Source organism: Pipistrellus kuhlii, unplaced genomic scaffold (assembly GCF_014108245.1).
Source record: "Pipistrellus kuhlii isolate mPipKuh1 unplaced genomic scaffold, mPipKuh1.p scaffold_m20_p_4, whole genome shotgun sequence".
In the NCBI taxonomy this organism is placed as follows: domain Eukaryota; kingdom Metazoa; phylum Chordata; class Mammalia; order Chiroptera; family Vespertilionidae; genus Pipistrellus; species Pipistrellus kuhlii.
The window spans coordinates 64,811,323-64,834,333 of record NW_023425540.1 but is presented as its reverse complement, the minus strand read 5'-3'; the positions used below and the strand labels follow the sequence as shown (position 1 = coordinate 64,834,333).

The window sequence follows — 23,011 nt, the reverse complement described above, 5'->3', positions numbered from 1 at the left end:
ATCAGGGTTCTTTAGGTGGCAAATAATTGATATTGACTCTTACCAAGGGAACACATTCGGGGGGAAATGGAAGGACCAGGTCTTCAAAGGTATTGGTGTAACATAGCTCAGGGGGAATCTGTGTGGCAAGACCTCACAGACACTTTCTTCAGTACTGGGAAGAGTGGACTCCAACATCGTTGACCCTTGTGACCCTTTGCTTAAGAGTCAAATTCTAGGGAGACAGTGTGAGAAGCCAAGGTTGGATATCATGACTACCCCCTGAAGCGGGGGAAGTGCTCAGTTAGTGCCACAATTCAATGGGTAGAGGAAGTTTCCCAAAGGAAAATAGTTGTTCAGAACAATAACAACAAAAGGGAAGTGGATGCTGAGCAGTCAAATTAGCAGATGTCCACACCACCACCAATGTGGAGAGACAGAACCTGGCTGGCACGGCTCAGTGGTTGAGCGTCAACCCAGAAGGTCGGGGTTCGATGCCTGGGTTGTGGGCTCAATCCCCAATGTGGGCATGCAGGAGGCAGCTGATGATGATTCTCTCTCATTGTTAATGTTTCTATCTCTCTCTCCCCCTCTCTTTCTCTCTGAAATAAATAAAAATATATTTTACAAAACACGTAGAGTGACAAACAGAGATAGCTGAATATTGAAGTATTTAGCTCAAGGATGACACTACCTCAGACAACAGCTCAAGGATGACACCAACAAAAGGTTACTAAAATCTGGTATTGAGTCATAGTTTTAAATCAGGCTGTTTAGCAGCAATTTTCCTTTGAAATGTCTCCAGCACTGTCCAAAACCTGCGTGGTATGTGAATATCTGGTCCATTAAGCTCTCTTTCCTACCTCCCACCCATTCTCCTCCAGCCACTCCTACTCCCTTCTCTTTACCAAAATCTGAATCCCAGCTGTTTCTTTAGCAACATTTTTTTGTTTAAATTGGAAGATCAATCAAACATCATAGGACTTTTTGACATTTAGCAAATGTGACTTACATTTTTAAAATCCAAAATGAAGCCTAATTATTAGATGTAAAAGAGAGAGAAGGAGGGGATGTCAGATAATATGCTTCTTTGTCCTATGAGTGCTCTCTCAGGCAGTCTTGCCCAGCCCCTGTTCAATGAAGCTTCCTGGTAGACCCTGTTGAGATGAAAGATGGCTCTTCACTTCCACTCAACATACAGATCAGACCAGCATTCTGAAAAAAAGAGGCAGGTTTCACTGTACTGGCTTTTGTTCCCTGAAAAAAAAATCTCACTTTTAGTTATTAAAGCATTCACTGTAGGAAACAAATTTGTAACCCATTTCTCATGTTACCAACACACAAAAAACAAAATTTGATATCCTGGGGTTTATTTGCTGAGGGCACTTCCCATAAAAGTGAGTGAGTATGCATTGGAAAATGTGTCTGGGTAACTCCTTAAGGATAAATGTTAGTCACAATCCTTCCACCCCCAACCCCCAACTCTCGCCCCTAGCGCCCTCCCCACCTCCTGACTTCCCGCCTCCTCAGAGCTGGTGACCTAATAGCATTTTTCTTCATGCATATTTTGGCTTCGCCCCATGGCCTGGCTGCCTTGGTCTGTCTGAGTCTTTTGAAATCCCTGCATGTTCGCCCCAGATTAAACCGAGTGTGTCTCAGGATGTGTGTTCCGTTTGGTTCTTTCCTCTTAACGTTCCTGTGCAACGTGTCTGGGGGGGGGGGGGGGGGGGGAGGAGGAGGACGGGACGGGCAGGCGCGGGAGGGGCCGAGGCAAGGAGCTGTCCCCCTGCACGTTTCCAATCGCATTACGTGAACAAATAGCGGAGGGGTGGCCGGGCCAGAACGGCTTGTGTAACTTTGCAAACGTGCCAGAAAGTTTAAAATCTCTCCTCCTTCCTCCACTCCAGACACTGCCGGCTCGCCGGGCCGCCGCGCCGCTCCCTATCGCCTTCCAGAGCGCTGGGAAAGAGCAGAGGCGGGTGCCACGTCCCAGCAGCCGCCTGGACTGGAGGAGGGTCTGCAGCCCAGCCTTGCTGGGGACTACCATACCCGCGCTCCACCGCCTCCCTGGTGGAAGATTTCTCCCTCCCTCAACGAGATTTCAGCCCAGTTTTCCTTTTTCTCTGAGCTACGTCCTCCCGGAGTGGGGGCCACCGGAGAAAGGGAGAGATGCGCTTCGCCTGGACCGCGCTCCTGCTGGGGCCGCTGCAGCTCTGCACGGTCCTGCGCTGCACCCCGCCGGCCGCCGGCCAGCAGCAGCAGCAGCAGCAGCAGCCCCCTCGCGATCCCCCTGCGGCTCCGGGCGCCTGGAGCCAGAAGATCCAATGGGAGAACAACGGGCAGGTGTTCAGCCTGCTGAGTCTGGGCTCGCAGTACCAGCCGCAGCGCCGACGGGACCCGAGCGCCGCCGCCCAGGGCGCCGCCAACGCCGCCGCCCCGCAGCCGCGCACGCCGATCCTGCTGCTCCGCAACAACCGCACGGCGGCGGCCACCCGGGCGCGGACCGCTGCCCCGTCGGGAGCCGCCGGCGGCCGCCCCAGGCCCGCCGCCCGCCACTGGTTCCAGGCTGGCTACTCGGCGTCCGGGACCCGGGACTCCGGCCCCGCGCGCGCCAGGAACCGGACCGCGTCCGCAGAGCGCCCGGCGCTCAGTAACCTGAGGCTGCCTAGCCGCGTGGACGGCATGGTGGGCGACGATCCCTATAACCCCTACAAGTACTCCGACGACAACCCCTATTACAACTACTACGACACGTACGAAAGGCCCCGGCCTGGGAGCAGGTACCGACCCGGCTACGGCACCGGCTACTTCCAGTACGGTAAGCGCCCCAAGTCTCAGGAACCACCCACCCGGGCACCCCGTTCCATAATGTGGCTGGTGGCTTCCCCGACGTGGCTGCCAGGGCACGGCAGGCCCCAGTCCCTGCAGACCCTCCCCCTCCCCCTGCGCCTGCAGAGACAGCCCTGGAATCTGGTGCAAACCGCGCGCCTGGCCCCTCCTGCTTCCTTTCCACATTGGTCTCCAGCCCCAGGCATCCCCCATTCTCATGCTACCCGCAGCCTGGCAGGAAAACAGCAGTCAGGCTGGGTAGAGGTTGAGGAGTAAGGGACACGGAGGGACCAGTAGCCAGGGCAGGGGGCTCAAGGTTGTCTCACTGTGTCCTTTGCCTGCTGACGTTTAGGTCTACCGGACCTGGTGCCAGATCCCTACTACATCCAGGCGTCCACTTACGTGCAAAAGATGTCCATGTACAACCTGAGATGCGCTGCGGAGGAAAACTGCTTGGCCAGGTACCAGCTGGGATATCAGCGGCCCGGCTCCCCTCTCTTGGTTCCAGCTCCCCTTTCTTGGTTCCAGGGGCTCATCAGGTCCCTGGTTCTGACTACTCTTGTTCCTAACAGACAAGAGTTGGGAAGTAGTACAAGAGCTGGGAAGTAGGACTTGAACACCTGGGCACGCTGACCTGGATGGAGAGAGAAAATTTTTAAGATTTCTGTGGGTTCTGTCTTTCAAACTGCAGCACAAATCAAAGAGATGTAGCAAATCCTTCTCCCAAGTGTGTTTGGGGGGAGGGAGAGAGGATGTCTTTGTCTGTTTTCTAAGATCCTTCAACTTTGAAGCCAACTGTTTCCAATAACTTTCTATTAATTAACTGTACAATAACATGGGAAAATATTGTAATCAAAGAGCTTGTTAATATACCCTTAAAAGACTGGGGGCTAATTTGCCACTGAGGAACCACTTATTGGCAAAGGTTAAGTTTTATCCTTTTGTTTGAAGAGATAATTAACTTAGCTATTTGGGTGTTAATATAGCCAGAATAAGACTGTGAACAAGAACTTTGTTTTTCCATCAGTCCTAAAATAAAATCATAGCAATGAATTTCTCTGAAGTTGCTACTGGGAAACCAGCAGAGGGAGCTAGAGGTCATTTTGTTAGGTCTCAAAATGTTTACACTGTAAAATAAAGTCATTAGTAATCAGTAGTATTTAAATGCATATTCACACAAAATAGTGTATTAGAAGGTACACAGTAATGTTCATTCATATATTTCTTCCACTCTGGCTCTTTATAATTTTCAGGCTAAAGGAAGAGAAGAAATCAAAGCACATCATTTTCATTCTCGAGTCCGGCATCACTAACACCATTGCACTCTCTATACTATTACAGTAATGCTGTTGTTTTGAAGACAGTGTAGTTAAAAAATTGTCTAAAATAATTTGTGTACTTTTTAGAGTGATTTCCCCACTTTACATCATAGTTATTTGTTCAAGAAATGTATTGTCAAATACAAAGTTCTTAGGTAAATATGGATGATTTTTTTTAACATGGGATAATTTCCACCTCAGTTTCACTCATTCATATGGTTAAACTTGACTTAATTATAAAGTTTACTTATCAGTTGCTATTTTAAAATACTTCTTATTATTTATTTCAGAGAGAGGAATGGACAGGGAGAGATAGAAACATCTACACTAATAATAGAGAAATATGCAAATTGACCATACCTTTGCAATGCCCTCCAGCCAATCAGGAGTGAGTATGCAAATTAACCCAACAAAGATGGTGTGTTAATTTGCATACATAGGCACCAAGCTGCTGGGGATGTTTGCATCACCATGGTGATGATGCGGGCATACCACACCACCCTAGCAGCTCCAGGCCTCTGGACAGTGTGGGAAGGTGGAAAGGTGGCTCTGGACCAGAGCCAAAGCGGTGCCTGTAGCCAAGGGAAGGGAGGCCCATTTTTGTGTGAATTTTTGTGCATGGGGCCTTTAGTCAATTATGAGAGAGAATCATTGATTGGCTGTCCCTTGCACGCCCTCTACTGGGGATCGAGCCCAAAACCCTGGCATGTGCCCTGATCAGGAATCAAACTGTGACCTCCTGGTTTATAGGCTGACGCTCAACCACTGAGCCATGCCAGCAACGCTATAATACTAATTTTATTGTTTTTATATTTATACTGAGGATTTCCATAGTTTTCATTCACTTACCCATTCAACATGCATTCCAAAGCTCTGACTACTTGCCAGACACTCCTCTAACATCTGGAGATTCCACAATAATAAGCAAAATGCCTGACTCTTGAAACTCATAGTCTAGTTGGAGGAATGGGAGAGTCACCATTATATACTGAAAATGCTTTGCTTGTAGTTTTCTTTTTAGTTAATAGTCTGTGAAAATAATATTTTTTTTCTTTTTAAATGACAGCTCAGCATATAGAGCAGATGTCAGAGATTATGATCACAGGGTGCTGCTAAGATTTCCCCAAAGAGTGAAAAATCAAGGGACATCAGATTTCTTACCAAGCCGACCAAGATATTCCTGGGAATGGCACAGTTGTCATCAGTAAGTGGATGGGCCTTCTGGGTACTTTTGAGTTGGTTTTTCATTTTTCAAATGATTTTTACACAAAGGGAGAGAATTGCTGTTATTCACATTTAGAATTTTTCTCTATGTAATCTGACATAATCAAGGGAGTCTATCTTTAAAATCACACATCAATTAGTAGATCCTGTTAATTTTTAAATAGAAACTCTAAGTCCAGTTTATTAAAACTGTTGATAGGGTTCAGTGATTGGATTCACTAGAATTTTATTCCAATATATTTCAAGTAGATTTATAAAAATAAAATAAAAAAATAAAAATAAAAAAAAGCAGCCCATTGCGGCCAAGATCATCTGTAGTTAGCATTTAACAGCATTTAATAAAGACCACAAATTTTTATTAAAAGGGTTCAGATACCTTTCTCAAAGAAAGGTGCATATGATATACTCCAAGACCTATCTCCATCTTTAAAAAGACCTGTATCAATACAACTTTGCCTGTTTTGTCCTAAATTTTTAAAGATTCCACATTAGGTAATGCTATAATTAGCCTAGATAAATTGCTCAGGTATTTATTATGAGAAAATCCTGACATGTGCCCTTAAACTTGTTCTCTTCCTAATGGGAGAAGATGAACAACTTAGCATGTTCTCTTTCATGAAATGATAACAACAGATACGAGCACCTAATGTGCTGATAAGATAGAATTATTCATTTCCAAACAAAAGTTTATACTAGTTAAAACAATAATGGTGGGTAAAACATGCCATTTTCTCTTTTGCATTTTAGTAATGATTTCAAATCTATGAGAACTTAAATTTCTAAAATTTCACAGAAACCTCCCAAGAGTCATATGCTCTTCTTTACTGGAATGAAACATCAGTATGGCAGCCAAGGGAAATATACTAGAAAACACATGGCAAGTTTCACTTAAACACATAAATTTACTGTCTGATTCTATTTAATATTCAAAGATAAAACAGGATATGGTAGAAAAGCAAAACACTCAAAACATGTCTTCCCCCCCCCCCCCCCCCCCAAGTAGCAAAGTTGAAAACTTACGGTTTTTATAGACTTATGACCCTGGGTTGTGGGGGTGAGGAGCTGTAAATCATGCATGAATCTGGCTTTAAAAAGATAAACATTATCTCAATTTTAATGTGCAAACAGACTGGTGGGGCAGCGGGGAAGTCATCTGAAGTTCGCACTGCTTTTTCTCTCTCGGTCACTGACCACTGTCTCTGTGTTGTGGGGCACCCTAGACATTACCACAGCATGGATGAATTCAGCCACTATGACCTGCTGGATGCCAACACCCAGAGGAGAGTGGCTGAAGGCCACAAAGCAAGTTTCTGTCTGGAGGACACATCCTGTGACTATGGCTACCACAGGCGGTTTGCGTGTACTGCCCACACACAGGTAGGTTGGCATCATCCAATCAGAAATCTGCAGGCTTCGAGAGAAAACAAAGGAGTCTTCTATTTTCTTTCCTCCCGCCTGTCTTTTACAAACTGCTTCATCTAGGGGTTTATCTAGTCAAGATAGAAGATAACTGAGAAAACAAACGTGCAGGCTTGTTGATCCAAATTAGTTTGAAAGTATTTTATCATCATAGAAAGTCACTGCAGACTCATTGTGTTCCACAATCAAAAGCAGCACATTACTCTCTGGAAAAGTCTGAATGGTTCCCAATATCTGAGCTCATTCTGTATTCTTTCCCTGGCTTGGTAAGTAACTATAGAAAAGATACCTGTTTTCCCACCTGCAAAACCCAGTATGCTAAAAATAGGATACCCGGTGATTATGGTTAGCAAAAGGAGAGAAAGTAGGCTTCTTAAAAAGCACTGTAAAAAACTGTCTCTTTTAATCATGTAAATAAAAGCAGAAGGATACAATTTCTTTCTTTACACATATATATTTAAGGCTACAGTATAATTGATGTCAGATGTTCTTTGGGTGAATTTTTAAAAATCGTGCTGAACTAAGCAATCTGTGTGTCCTATAATAGGAAAATCTGTGTCAGTTCAAAGCCATGCCAGTATTTCCATAAGAAACTCTAATTTGTAAAAGGACATTGTAATTTTACCCCTGCCGAAATCTTGGCAAGGAGTAGTGAGTGTATATGTCTCAGGGCAAGGGGAAGCAATTCCAGGGCTGTGGCAGGAAGCCTTTGGTGACCTAAATGTTACTGCTGCTTCTTTCTCTAAGCTTAGAATATGAGAGCAATTGGAGGGGGTAGGGTTCAATTCCATGTGCCCTGAGGCACCACTTATTCTTTAAGCAAAAGAAGATGTAACCTACATACAGGTTACAGATATGTGTCTATAGAAATTCCTTTTTCACTCTGAGAGTCCCACAGGGCCTGCCTGAGAAGGGACTTAGTTTCCTCTTTTCATTCACACAGAGGCACTGTGGGTGGCTCACTGCTGAAATACTTGAATCTAAGACAACAGGTATTTACAGCACTTCTAGGCTCTCAATTCTTGGGGTCACCCCACTTCGTTTTATATGGTAGCTTTCCCCTAACTGTCCTCATTTATGTCCTATTAACTATTATTTGTCAGTTCTTGTATTACAAGCAATTTGTGCTTTTCGCTTAGACAGGCTTATCATTTCAAGGAAAAAATAATTCTCTCAAAGCCCCAATATTGACTTAGATTAGTTGTATTATAATGTTTATTAAATGTATCCAAATATGATACTAGATATAACTTCCTTATATTTATACTTTCATAACAAATTCATATATTAAATGAATACAAAGCTAGATACTGTCATATTAACTTACTCTATCAAATAGTTGTGTTTTGCTAAAACCAAATAGCTAATTTAGACAGCCTCAGGTAAGGTTCTACATTTAATCTATTTTTAAAGCATGACTTTCAGTATATGAAATGCCTGTTTCTTTAATGGCTTTAAAAACTCCCATATTTGTTTGCTAGTACAAATATTCAAATTCAGACTTAACTTCTGCGAGCTGAGTAATGCTAGAGTCCAGTTTCAGCGTTCTTTAAAGCTCTTTTATTTACTTGAAAGTAATATAAACATTGTAGCATTATTTAAACCTGAATTAAAGATATATCTATTCCAATGACTCCCTTGTAATGCCATAAATTTAGTAGTAGCAACAGCAACAACGAGAGCTAACATTTATTAAGTATTTATTATGTGCCAGAACAAACGATAATCTGGGATGAGAAAGCAAAAATTATTCATTACGTATTAACAGTAACATACTGTTAATGCGTTGGTATGAGCCAAGGTGGGTGCGTGGTTCTCACTGCTGTGGCTAAGGTACTTCTGAGTGTGGCGTGTCCACGCTACATTGTGTGTGGTATGCGAGCACAATTCTTCCTCTTCCTCCCCAAATCAGGTGATCGTCAAACCAGCACTGGTAGGACATGCTTAGATGATTTTGCCATCTCTTTGGTGACGAAGGTGATATTACGCACCAAACAATTTGGGGTGCTGAAGTTAAATAGCAGTATTGAGTTAAAATGATTCTAGCATACGCTTTTTAATTTACTTTAGATTACCATTAGAATGAAAATACAACAGTGAAACTTCTTGTGAAGAACTAATAGATTTGAGACTGCCCCTTCAGACTTCAGTTTGAACAAACTTCTCCAGACTATAACTTTACAGAGAGAAGGACCATATCTCATTGGTATTCTCCTCACAGGCTGTAGAAGTCACTCATTTACTTGCTGACATGAATAACTTAGCGAGTGAAGTAAGATGGGATGTGTACATTGAGACATACATTCATCCCTTTAGTTCAACAAGACATTTCAGTGACTATATGAGAGAGGGAACAGTGTGGTAGGGAACACCAGAGACTCTGGATCCAAAGGCCTAAGCTCAAAACCAACTCAGCCACTTTGAAGCTATATATCCTTCCGTGAGTTATTTGACCTTACTGCGCCTCAGGTTCCTTATTTGTAAAATGGGGATAATAACAGCACCTGCCTTGTGTAGTTCTGGGAACTGGATTTATGCTTAAAATGATTCCTGACATGTAATATATAATTACTGTTAGCTATTCAAAAATGCAATCATAGACCCTACCCTTAGGGAGCTTACAACCTTTAATTAGATGGTTTTATATAGTATGATTATAATTCAGAGCAGAAAAGGATAAGTACTATGAAAGCTATATACACAAAAAAGTATCATGGGCAGAGTACAGGAAGTAATTTCCAAAGGTCAAAATTAGGAAAGGTTGTACTGAAAAGAGAATATTTGAGCTATTATAAATTGATTATTATGTGGCCTTTATTCTTGAACTGATAATAGTCTAGAATTTTGGTGCAGGTCTATTTTTCACTTAAGCTTATACTTATCACTGGTGACTTATGACACTTTTAAGAAGCTAGATCTACTACTTATATGGCAGTTTTTTGCTGTTGGAAGTGCTATAGGTTGAGTAATATATACTTCTCAAGGGAGATGCAATATAAGTATAGTTGTACTTACAAACTCTTGTAAGTGCTAACTTAAAATTTGATTAACAAATAGTATGCATATTCATTCTCTCTCTCTCTCTCTCTTTTGTTAATCCTTCATCCAAAGATATTTTCCTATTGATTTTTAGAGAGAGTGGAAGAGAGAGGGAAAGATAGAAAAATCGATGTGATAGAAACACATCAATTGGTTGCCTCCTGCATGAGCCCCAACCAGGGCCCGGGGCAGGGAGAAGCCTGCAACTAAGGCACGTGCCCTTGACCAGAATCAAATCCGGGAACCTTTGGTCCACAGGCTGACACTCTATCCACTGAGCCAAACTGGCTAGGATTAATATGCATATTCTCTAGAATACTCTAACCATATATCATCTTTTTAAATTTTCTATTTTATTTGTTTTAGGGGTTGAGTCCTGGCTGTTATGATACTTACAATGCAGACATAGACTGCCAATGGATTGACATCACAGATGTAGCACCTGGGAACTACATCCTAAAGGTAGAGACCTTTAAGAATATACAGCTGTAACTTATTTCCACTGCAATTCCATAGATCCCTTTCTCTGGATTCAAATGTTAGATAATCATGACCCTGAAAGCAATTATACATTTTATATAACCATTTCTAAATGATCCCAGATATATTATTTTTTATTTTATTTTTTATTATGTTTATTTTTTATTGTTGATAGTATTACAGATATCTCCCAAAATGTCTTATTTTAAAGAACTTGAGGAGAAAATATACAACCTCTCCCTAAAATGGCTCCAGAGTTGAACCATTTGCCTAAAATTTCATCCTCCCTGCTTCTGTGAGTTGAAGCATGGTAGCCATGTGAAAACAGGAAGAAATTAACTGGTAAACACTGCTAATAAAATCTGAAGTGCAAAAAAAAAAAAAAATCTGAAGTGCAGATGATGTTTGTGTTGCCCAGGTCAGTGTGAACCCCAGCTACCTGGTGCCTGAATCGGACTATTCCAACAATGTCGTGCGCTGTGACATTCGCTACACAGGACATCATGCGTATGCCTCAGGTTGCACAATTTCACCGTAAGTCTGATTTGCCTAACTGATACTCTTTCCCAGGCGTTTTAGTTCATCAGCAGGCATTACACAGGGTATGTTTGTTTCTATCATTAGTATAGCCTCCTTGCAAACTAGACCAAAGGTAGAATGGTCTGCACTGTCACAGAGTTAGAACTGATCTTTGTTGGCTATGGTAGAGAAAGGAGGGTGTACTCAGCTTTTTAGCATCTTAAAACTTAGTTCTGAAGACAACACACACACACACACACACAGAAAGAGAGAGAGAGAGAGAGAGAGAGAGAGAGAGAGAGAGAGAGAGAGAGAGAGAGAGAGAAAGAGAACACATTGTTTACTCAGAAAGTATGTGTGGAGGCTGAATATGTAAAATATGCAATGCACAGTGTGGGCGGCCTTGTGGGAGCCCAAACGGTTGGGTTTCCTGCTGCTGCCAGAGTGCATGATGGAGCTCTGGAGAAATTCCTAGAGTTCCTCAAAGTACATTCTGAAAAGTCACTGCCTTAAAGAATGCAGCTGAAGGGATCAGACTGCCTGCTCTGTGCAAATCAAGAGTTCACATATTTGAGTTCTAGAACAAATACTAGGGAAATATTCCACAAAAGAAGGGATGTGTGGAGGTACCTTCATCATTTTCTTAGTCCTGGAACCCTTCTCCGAATGACATCTTAGATAGAATCCCAGCTCATTAATATTAACAGGAGTGGTGTGTTGATGAAAGTTCTTAGCGAAAGCTGGGCAGGTTTCCTGCTTGTCTGTCCGTCTCACCCTCATGCCTTAAGCACTGACTGCTTTAGTGTAGCTGGGTTTTAGATTCTAACTACACATGCCACCTGTAAGCAGCACCTTCCGAACACTGAGCACACCATGAGAGTGATACTGAACGCGCATCAGCTTTGCTTTGACGCTGGAGAGTCACACAGAAAAGTGTAACAGGTACATAGAAACTCATAATAGTAATTTCTCCCTGATATACAAAACCAGGACAGTGGTTCACCACACACGCACCTGCAGTTGTAGGTTTCCTCAAGACCACCTACACCTGGTTGTGCAGGTTCTGCCTTAAACCTGGGCTCCTGTCCCATGCTCCACTCACAGAGCCACCTCCTGTGGCTTGGGCTGCATTCACCTTACAGGGGCGCCTTCTCATTCCCATGAAGGAGCAAAGGCTTCGTTTTACAAGTGTCATCACAGCATTCAAGGTCAATGAAGCTTGTAACAGCAAAGGGACAGCACTGAAAAAATAATTATATTCTTCTGAACATGCCCCACAGTAGAGGAAACCTAGATGGGTTTATCACTCATATAGTACAGAGTGATCAGGGTGTACCTGCAAATCCTCAGAACAGCAATGGAATTTGAGCTACCGTATTTTCCGGCGTATAAGACGACCCCCTAATTTTACAGTTAAAACATAGGTTTAGGCCTATATTCGCCCCCACTTCAAAGAAAAGACTTACTTTGCCGTCAAGATCTGCAGGTAATTTTTGTGCAATTTTGGTCTTTTGCCTCCGATTTTCAGTTGATTTTTTTTCGTTTCAAAAGTTGTCTTATACGCCGAAAAATACAGGTAAAATGCATGGGTTACCTTGATTTTTATAATTCCTTAATTCTCTAATCCTCTGTCAGGGCATATATAAGAAGTAATCAATGAATGCATAAATAAGTGGGACAAGAAAGTGATATTTCTCTCTCTCAAATTAATAAAAATATTTTTGTCAATCAAGTATTAATGGATAATTTCATAAGGTAACTGCTGCTTAGGTGGAGGAAAAATGATACCTCAATTTTTCAAACTTGTCTACTGTATTCAGTCATAGTATTGTCAGGTTAATAACTTATCTTTTGTTTTTTAATATAGGTATTAAAAAGCAAGCCAAGACTCCCAATGGATAAATCAGTGCCTGGTGTTCTGAAGTGGGAAAAATAGATTAACTTCAGTAGGATTTGTGTATTTTGAAAAAGAGAACAGAAAACAACAAAGGAATTTTAGTTTGGACTTTTTTTTTATAACTAAGCACATAACTGGATTTTGAACATTTATATTGGCATTGTTTGGAAAAATTTTTAATATTATTATTCACATTATTTTGTGAATTGACATGTTTCAATTCTGTACTTGCACCCTTGGCTCTTTCAAAGAAATCCAAATTTCTTATGCTCTTTTTGAAATTATAATACAGAAGGGAAAGTAATATTGCAATGAATGAGCCACAATTACTTTGAACTGGGAATTTTCTAAAGTGCTGTAACTTCAGTGAACTACGGTAATCATTGGCTTATATATGTCCTGGCTCCTACTGTTTAAATAGGAATGGACACATTTGGTGCTGAGGAAGGAACAAATGCATTACCATTGGTCTCAAAAAATATTACTATATAGCAGAGAAATGGCAGTATATGTATTCAGATAGCTATATCCCTATATAAAATTTATGTTTACATTTTTAAATTAGTAGATAAACTCCTTTCTTTCTATCAAGTGTACACTCTGACATAAGTCAGTTTTTATTCTGGAACAAATTGAATAATTGAGCTGCCCAACTCTCCCTGACATTTGTTGATGCTCCCCTCTACTCTTCAATTTTCCTCTGGGCAGAAACCTTTTAAGTGCCATCTTAAAATTACCCTTCTGGGGACTGGTATACATAGGACAACTGTGTCAATGGGAAGTTATTCTGATGACAAATATGATACATCCAAAAATAATGCACAATTAAGTATATTGAAGTACTAGCCAAATTTTTTTTTCTTATGGACATAAAATAAAAATCATAATGAACAAGTCCCTCAAACCACAACTGTCTCTCAAATAATTTTTAAAAAGTAATGAAAACCAATTTGAAATTTTCAAATTTTCTACATTAAAAAAAATGCAGCTTTAAAAAGAGGAATGCTAGAAAGTTTTAAGTTATCCAGAATAAATGACATAATATGTGTGGATACAGGAATCATATCCTATGTCATCCAGGAATCAGTCATGTGGAGTGTGAGTGTGTGTGTGTGTGTGTGTGTGTGTGTGTGTGTGTGTGTCTGAAATATAATCCAGATTAGCAAAGCACACAGCATTACATACTTGAGGGGTTAGTGAATAAGGATTAAAAAAAAAATACTTTCGGCAAAACTAAAGGCTGTGCTACATAATGAGACAGCTGTGCTTTTATTTTAAACTGTGAAATCATGTGCCACAACAGAATTGGGAGACTTTCTCTTTTTTCTAGATTCAAAAGGTGCAGAAATAAATAAAATTACACTTTTAAGTTAGTGGTGCTTAAGCAGAAGTTTTTCTATAATAACCAGTATTAAAATCTCAAGCAAGGTACTTCAAGTGCCAGAACACACAGGTAAAATTTAAAAATGAGTTGGCATCCATGTATTATATGCCATGGAGTTGTAAAGTCAACACCAGTCAGCACTCACTCAGTGCCTAGAGCGGTGGGAGGGGCTAGAAATGGACAGTCATTGAGGGATGGAGGGCCACAGATCTACATCCGCCAGAGCACACTCTTCCCAATAGAGAACACAGACAACTTAGTAGAGATCAGGGCTTTCACTGAGCTAGTATCTGATCTATGGGATAGCTTCTTTGATGTACCTCTTTGCCTTAAATAGCTTTTTAGTTTTAAGATTGCAGGAAGAGCCTTTCTTTTAGATTATAATATTTTCAAATATTTTAACATGCTTACTTTTTAAAAAAACAAGAAACTACTGTCAGTATTAATACTGAGCCAGACTGGCATCTACAGATTTAAGATCTATTAGCGCAAGATTTTTACCCCTGTATTAAAAGTTAGCCATTATCATGGCCTTTTGGATACATGAGAAGACACATTTTCTATTCATTCATCAGACCCTCCATCTGTCTGTCCATCCATCATCATTTGAGGGCCTAATATATGCCAGGCACTGGCATGCTAGGCAATAGGATATAAAAAAGATTTTCTCTAACCTCAATTAAGTATTAAAAATGTCATTATTATGCTTTAGGTTCACTTCATTTCATTTTTTAACAACTATAAGTACATGTCTAAAAATTTTATTTTAAGCTCTATTGTTTTTCATGACCATATTTTATTTTAAAAATAAGTTAAAAACTAATAGTTATATGCATGTATGTGTTACTAATAATTAAAAATGTTTCCAATTCCTGAACTGTCTGCGTTTTAAATATAAAATGCGCTATTTGATTTTGGGGGGGAAATTTCGATTAGGAAGTAAAGATTCTCACTTAATCCTTATGCATCCTTCCCCCTCAGTCATCTCTTACTATTCCCTTAACATTCAATATTTTTGAACCACAAGGGATCTCTTCTCTGAATAACCACAAAAACTCATACAAAATGACTAGCTGGTAAAAGTTATCCATTAATAAAATAAAGAATCCAGCCTTACAAACTCTAAATTAAAAAAATTAAATAGAAAGTAGAAATGATACAAAGAATGTTGAATAGTGAAAAGAGACTGACTTTTAAACTAATAAAGACTGTGAAAAAAAATGGGCTAAACAGGAAATAATTTAATGAGTCTCCCACTCACCATAATAGTGACCTCATAATTATTCAGACCACAGTTTGAACTAAAGATGTCTTGACCTTGTGGGCGAGTATTCAGTTTTCCAGCAGTACCAGAACACATGAATCTACAACTTGCCTATTTCTAGAAAATCTTTACACTTTTACATAATTAATTTATTCATAATTTCAATCACTAGGTATTATTTGTAATAATGAACAATAATTGTTTTTTCTTTGAAACCTCATAGAATAGTCACATTTAAACATTCCCAATATTCAGATTCCAGAGGAAATGCCATGCATTAAAATGATCATGGCACTGAGAAATCACCTTTAGCAAATTGTGTGAAAATATATCATTTCTGGTCAGAAGATGCCTTATTTTAAAAATAACTTGTTCTGATACTAATAGTATAGTAACTGATAAGTAAAAAGTTACCCCTTTTCTACATTTTTTAATATTTATAATCCATATTCACAAATAATACATTCAAACAACAGCTATGTATCATTTCCAGTTACCAAAAGGTTGGACCACTTTTAAACATTTCAAGCATTTCATTTATCTTTTAAACTAAAATGGTGCTGAATTATTTCAACTTGAATGTAAAAATGTGTTGTCTTGTTCACAGGATACAAACATTTAATTAATAGGTCACTGCTTGCTACTAACTACATATCATTTGATATTGTAATACTTTCAATGAAGTTTTAGTTTCTTCCAAAATTTTCAAGAATCCTATTTGTAAAACATCTCTAACTCTTTTTTAGAAGCTCTTAATTTACATGCCTGACACTGGCTTTATAGTCTTTTTGACACTCTCACATTCTTTCATTGTATGCTATACTATGAGTGAAAATTATATAAAAATGCCTTGAATAAATGATTTCAAATTTCCATAGTGGTCATTTGTTGTTACATATAAATAAATGATATGAACTTCATTTTAGGTTAAAATCTAAAAGCCCATGTATATGGTTTGTGGTTTTGCTTAGTTGCCTTTTGTATTGACAAATTGTTTAATAAGCTCACATGACTTGAAACTTGTCTATGATGGATTAAAAAAAAAATCTAGTTGATGTTTTAAAAAAGAAACTATCATACATGAATGGATCCTAACTTCTGTCATCATTACCAGCCATTTCAAGGACACAGAGCAGGCATTGAGAGGACAACCGCACTCTGTTTTAATTAGGATTTAGAAGAAATATGCATAATCATATAAACACTCAGGGGATACATCTAATTAAAGCTACAAACTAGCCATAAAAAGAGAAACATTGCTATCATAGAAATCCTTATTTAAATGTTTACCAGATTAGCCTGGAAGCTGGTAACCTGAGAAAACAACCTGGCCCCAAACTATGGACAACGTTTTTTGTTTGTTTTTTTGGGAGGAAGGGGATTCACAAAATTAACCCACACAACAATTCACCTTTAAAGAGCTCTTACAGATGAAAGAGATGTAGGCTTGTGGTAGGCAGTCTGGAGAGTTAAGTTGCATAATATCTGGTGATACACTGAACGAACAATTTCCTGCTTCCCTAGCCTGCTCAAGGCAAAGCATCTGAATACACTTTCCTTATTAATGCAAAAGGTGATTTTCTTTGTCCCATGAATGTTCAGTACTTCTCACACTGTTCAACATTAGCTCATTAACCAAGACATGGGAGGGCAGAAAACCTGACTGCCTTATGCTACTCATTTATTAATATTTCAAATCCTTGCCACAGATATTAGTAGAGGATTATTAACCAACAGGTTAAATATATCACTTGCGTTGCAGTAATCTGTAGCTTAAATTTAAACAAAGCTCTTGCATCATTCCTCTTTTTAATTTGAAAAGTAAAATATTTATTACAGAATTAGGATAATACTGATTTCTTCAAGCATGTATTGAGAGAGTCTTATTTTACAAGACAGTCTACTAAAAAAAAAACTCTATACAAAAATAAGAGAAATATTATCTCTGTGGCAAATATTTACAATACATATAGACATATTCAATAATTATAAGAAGTTCTGTAATAAAGAAACCACTTTAGCTTTATTATCTAATGTTTCTCAGATTTGCTTTGCCATAAATATCTGTTTTAAATAGCATTTACTATGCTGTCAAAATGTTGTTTTTTCATGGAAAACTGAGATATGCCATATTATTTAATTATCAGTTCATAAAAATGAGATTATTTGAAAATGACTTAAAACATACCTAATACATAGTCACAAACCCAAACAGATAGCCAAAATGAGGAGTCAACCCCCAAATGAAAGAACAAGAGATAAATAAAGCAGAGATAAGAAATTTTTCTGAAATAGAGTTCAGAGTAATGATGGTAAAGATGCTCAACAGAATGGAAAAAAATATAGTAACTAAGAGAAAAGGACAGTCAGAAATAAAGAATGACATAACAAAAATAAAGAACACATTGGAAGGAATATACAGCAGATTAGGGGAAGCTGAGGATTGAATCAGTGAATTAGAAGACAGAGTTGAAAAAAATCACTCAATCAGAGAACCAAAAGAAAGAAAGAAAAATAAAAATAAAAAACAGGAGCACAGCTTAAGGGAGCAGTGGAACAATGTGAAATGTAACAATACTAGAACTGCAGTTGTAACAGAAGAGGCAGAAAAGGAGAAAGAGATTAAAAAAACAAACAAACAAACAAAAAAACACATTTGAAGAAATAATGGCAGAAAACTTCCCTAACCTGGTAAAGGAAAAAGTTCAGTTAGGACACAAAACAAGTCTTTACAAGTTCAAGAAGATTAAAATCATATCAAGCATCTTCTCAGATCCCAGTGGAAGAAATTAGAAATCAACTATAATAAAACACCTAAAAACATTGAAACACATGGAAGCCAAATAGCATGTTATTAAACAATGAATGGGTTATCAAGATCAAGAAAAAAATAAAAAAACTTCCTGGAAATAAATGAAAATGAATACACAACAACTAAAAAGGGCATTCCATCACCTGCCTGGAGGGCTGATCATGTCCCATTTTACAAGACAATCTACTAAAAAACCTCTTCAGCCAGTCACAGGGCTCATGGTGGCGAGCGCCGCTATGGTGGCACAAGCCTCTCCCAGTCAGGATTGACTGGGCATGAGCCCGCAGCAGGCACAGCAGGGCCAGGATGAGCGGAGCAGCAGGCAGGAGCAGCAGGCAGTGTTGGCCTGCTGGTAGCATGCCATGTCAAGGGACTCCACCCATGCACAAATTCATGCACCAGGCCTCTATTCCATTATAAAAGTCAAGGAGACAGGGTCAAGTAAGAGAATGGCTGCTTCCAGACAAATCACATGACTGCATTTTTACTTTATGTGTAGGTGTGAGTGGAGGGTGGGGGAAAGAAAAAAGGATTTCCCCGAGAAAGGGGTCAGTTATTATGGGTATTTTCAATAAGAAATTTACTGGGAACCAACAATCCACCTACTTATATCCAGCAAAAAGATTAATAAAATCAACATATATGTAATCCAACTCAGAACCTTTCCTTCCATGCTACTCATTCACCATATTTCTGTTAAGAGAATTTAACAGAATTTAAAGGCTGACTTTTTCACAAGAAGGACATAATGTCACCTTCCTCTCCCTTTCAACAAGATTTTCCTCCCCTACTGGCAGGTCTAAGCAGTCTTCTCCCTTCCACCCCACTGGCAGTGTTTCCTAAAGTCTTAATAGGTTAGCACAGACTTTAGTAAACTCATTAGTCAACAGAGCCAAATATCAACAGTACAATGATTGAAATTTCTTTTGAGAGCTGAAAACTGACTTCTGCACATGGGCCACAAAGTTTAATCGCTCTGTACGTGCAATGCCCGCACATGGTATTTTGTGGAAGAGCCACACTCAAGGGGCCAAGGATCTGCATGTGGCTCTTGAGCTCCAGTTGGCCGACCACTGGGTTAACATTTTAGAAGGGAAGCTCAGCCTTACAGGTGAGAGAAAATCTCAGTTCCTTCTAATTCAACCAGTCACACTTGAGTTGCAACAGGTGGGTCATACCAAAAAGAAAAAGGGAAAAGAAAAAGAGAAAGAACCATTCTTTTAGGGTTTTGCTTCTCCAATTGCTACCCATTTCCACTGAACCCTCTACCATCCATCTACCCAGTTTATTTGTCTTTGACCATCAGTGAGAGACTCCATCTGGAAGGAGTAATTTAGGGGAAGGGGCATTGCACTCTTTATTTCTATTAGTTACACTATGATTTTAACACACTATAGTGCCTGTGGAGTGGGTGCAGTCAATGGTGAAGTAAGGTGGCAGGGAAAACTTCAGAGAAAAGCACAGCAAAATGCTAGTGTTCTGGAAGAACTGCCATGATAAATGAGAGGCTAGGATGAGATAAAAAAATAGTCAGTATACCCGTCTCTCTCCCAATATTCTTTCTTGATGTTCTCACCATCTTTTAAGGGCATCCCATCATCTGCCCGGAGGGCTGATTACGTCCTGGCCCCCACAAATCTCTTCAGGACGGGCGCCAGACACAGAGCTCAGGTGGCAAGATATAGAAACATGAACACGTGGTTATGCGAGGGTGAGGTGAAAGTAGTATATAGGTGTGACAACTCATCCAAGAAGTTTTTGAACCTGAGTCTGAGATACAACTGTTAAATTGGCTTTGCAGAGAAGAACTCTAAGAGGATGAGGTCAGAGGAATGGGATGGAAAACATACACATGGTGCAACTTCTTCCCTAATTTAGGCAACTTGCTGGAAAAGGACTATAAAGCCAAGACTTTCTTCAAAGCCAAGGCTGACCAGAGATGCCTTTCAGTCCACAGGGGGTTATCCTGTTATTCTTTCAGAGTTTGAGAAGGCTTATCAAGAGCTAGGCACACATAACCTTATTTCCTATCTCTTCTCTCCAATTTTCTCTGGGGAATATTTCTGAATATTAGAGACATGGAAAGAAATAACATATTCTCCTTTTCTCTCTCCTCATGTAGGGATTTCACAATTTAACTACAGGGGGCCCTCTAGAATTCTTTCTCTCAGTGATCAAAAAGAGGCCAATGTGAGTGCTTTAACCTCAAACACTGGTCTCAATTGAATCTACCAGGAAAAAAAAGTCTAAGAGTGAACTTTGCCCTATCACAATAATTTGCATCTTCACCCAAAACCAATACTTCCATCCTGGTGATGCTAAAATCATTTACACTGATTATCATCAATATATAATACTCATTTCCCTGAGCTAACTGCTAAAGTAACTGTTTCTTATATCTAGTTTGTATTCAAATTTCATCAATCATCTTGTAATGTTTTCCTTTTTTTAAAGTATATTTGTTTGAATCAGGATCAAACAAGGACCATACCCTGAATTTGGTTATTAATGTGTTTTAAGTCTTTGAAAATATTTCCATTTTATCATTTTTGTCTTGCTATTATTATGTATGAAAAATAGGTATTTTTCACTTTCTGGATTTGCAGATTTTATCCTGGTAGTGTTATATAATACATTCTTTTATTCCTTATATTTCCTATAAAAAATCAGATCTAGAGACTTGACCAGATATAAACTAGGTTTGATTTGGAGAAGCAAGAAGACTTGATTAGTGGTGATATGTCCTTCTTAACTGCCTCAGATGCCCCGTATATCTCTAGTTGTCTCTTGGTGGTTTTAAGAATGAACAGTGTTCACTGTTGTCAGTCTGATTTGCTCACTACAAAATCCCCCATCAGATTTTCACCTATTTATTTTAGCAGCCATTAATAATCACTGCTAGATCCATTATTGATTATCAAAAGTGATTTTTAAAAGAACTCAGAGTATTTCATAATGCTTTTTCATTTAAAGTGAACTATTTGTTTCTTTCATTAATGCACTTTATTGAATTAAATAACATTTAATATGAAACTTGATAACTGACCTTTTTCCCCCCTGTAGTAATCTGAGATAGTTCTGGAACCTTATGAAAGACATTCAAGGTGCTGTGCTCTTTCATAAGAAAAGCCAAAGTGTTGTTTTTGGAGCTGTTTTTGTCATGTGCATGTGTATTTTTCTCCCTTTATTGTCTAATATAATTTTAATCTTACATAAATGATATGTTGATTTGAAATGTCATGGGAACACTTTGACCTAAAACATTTTCAAAAAGGTTAGTTACCAGATATACAAGCTAAGGAGACATTACACAAGCATAGCTTCCTTCTTCCTCAGATTTTTCTATTTTAAATCTGGCTTCTCAATTTCTTACAGATTTTAAGAAGCCTAACTGACATTCAAGGTTTCCTTTATCAGGACCCAATTCCCACTTAATGGTTTCATATCCTACTATTGTATACTAGAGGCCCAGTGTACAAAAATCGTGCAGGGGTGGGGTGGGTAGGGTCCCTCAGCCCAAACTGCATCCTCTCCAATCTGGGACCCCTTGAAGGATGTTAAACTGCCAGTTTAGACCCGATCCCACCAGGTCTAAATGGGCAGTCAGACATTCCTCTCACAATCCAACTGCTGCCTGCCTTCCTTATTGCCCCTAACCACTTCTGCCTGCCAGCCTGATCACCCCCAACCACTCCCATGCCAGCCTGACTGATATCTAACTGCTCCCCTGCCAGCCTGTTTGCCCCCAACTTCCCTTCTCTGCTGGTTTGCCATCCCCTGCAGAGTTGATTGCCCGCAACTGCCCTCCTTACAGGCTTGGTCCCTCTCAACTGCCTTCCCTTGCAGGCCTGGTGCCTTCCAACTGCCCTTCCCTGTTGGTCATCTTGTGGCAGCCATCTTGTGTCCACATGGGGGCAGAATCTTTGACCATATGGGGGCAGCCATCTTCTGTGTTGGAGTGATGGTCAATCTACATATTACTCTTTTATTAGATAGGATAGAGGTCGGGTGCATGGGTGGAAGCCAACTGTTTTGCCCTGAAGGGTGTCTCAGATCAGGGTGGGGTTCCCTTGGGGAGTGAGGCAGCCTGGGCAAGGGGCCTGTGGTGGTTTGCAGGCCAGCCACGCCCCCAGTGACCCAAACAGAGGCCCTGGTATCTGGGATTTATTTATCTTCTACAATTGAATCTTTATAGCCTGAAGTGGAGCCAAGTGACAGCCATTTCTGTTGGAATTAATGTATCTTCTATAACTGAAACTTTGTAATCTGAAATAAAGGCCTGAACTTCCTCCATCATCCAGGGCAACTCTAACCTCCTGCTCTCCCAGCTCTGTGGCTGCTGCCTTTTCTGTTGGAATTTATTTACCTTCTATAATTGAAACTTTGTACCCTTGAGTGGAGGCCTGGGCCTGCCAGGGTGTGTGAAAAGCTTGGCTTCCTCCATTGCCAGGGAAACCTAAGCCTCTCTCCTGCTCTCTGTGGCTACAGCCATCTTGGTTGGGATTAATTTGCATACTCGCTCTGACTGGCTGGTGGGCATGGCTTGTGGGTGTAGCAGAGTGGTGGTTAATTTGCATATTACTCTTTTATTAGATAGGATTCTCATATATGGCTCAGCTAGACAACTGGCTGCTTTCCTTAGATCTCTTATATAACCAGGGGTAAAGTACTTCCTTTAAACACATAGAGCCTTTACCTCTCTGTCTCTTAAGGTACTTGTTTATTTTTTATAGATTCACATATAGCATGTCCTCCCAAAATGTTTACACACACCTTGAATAATTATACAGGCAGCATTTATTAAAATACATTTCATTTTCAAATCTGAGTTATCAGCTATTCAAGT

The 23,011-nt window shown here is 39.8% G+C and overlaps 1 protein-coding gene across 2 annotated transcripts; it reads left to right on the top strand.

The window, feature by feature from the left end:
* Positions 1-1,789: 1,789 nt before the first annotated feature.
* Positions 1,790-13,913, top strand: LOX (lysyl oxidase). 2 transcript variants are annotated; one of them, XM_036409064.2, is made up of 7 exons: positions 1,791-2,797; positions 3,161-3,269; positions 5,194-5,331; positions 6,572-6,728; positions 10,176-10,271; positions 10,708-10,823; positions 12,676-13,913. In XM_036409064.2, the coding sequence occupies exons 1-7, from the start codon at positions 2,149-2,151 to the stop codon at positions 12,680-12,682; spliced, it is 1,272 nt and encodes a 423-aa protein (XP_036264957.1). In that variant the 5' UTR covers positions 1,791-2,148; the 3' UTR covers positions 12,683-13,913. The 2 variants fall into 2 exon arrangements, with proteins under 2 accessions (XP_036264958.1, XP_036264957.1); XM_036409065.2 differs by lacking the exon at positions 12,676-13,913 and having other exon boundaries at positions 1,790-2,797; positions 10,708-10,827.
* Positions 13,914-23,011: the final 9,098 nt, after the last annotated feature.

Coding starts and splice junctions, on each gene's coding strand:
- LOX (XM_036409064.2), top strand. CDS start 2,149: ATGCGCTTCGCCTGGACCGCGCTCCTGCTGGGGCCGCTGCAGCTCTGC. Junction 3,270..5,193: donor GAGGAAAACTGCTTGGCCAG/GTACCAGCTGGG, acceptor TTTAAATGACAG/CTCAGCATATAGAGCAGATG. Junction 6,729..10,175: donor CGTGTACTGCCCACACACAG/GTAGGTTGGCAT, acceptor TATTTGTTTTAG/GGGTTGAGTCCTGGCTGTTA.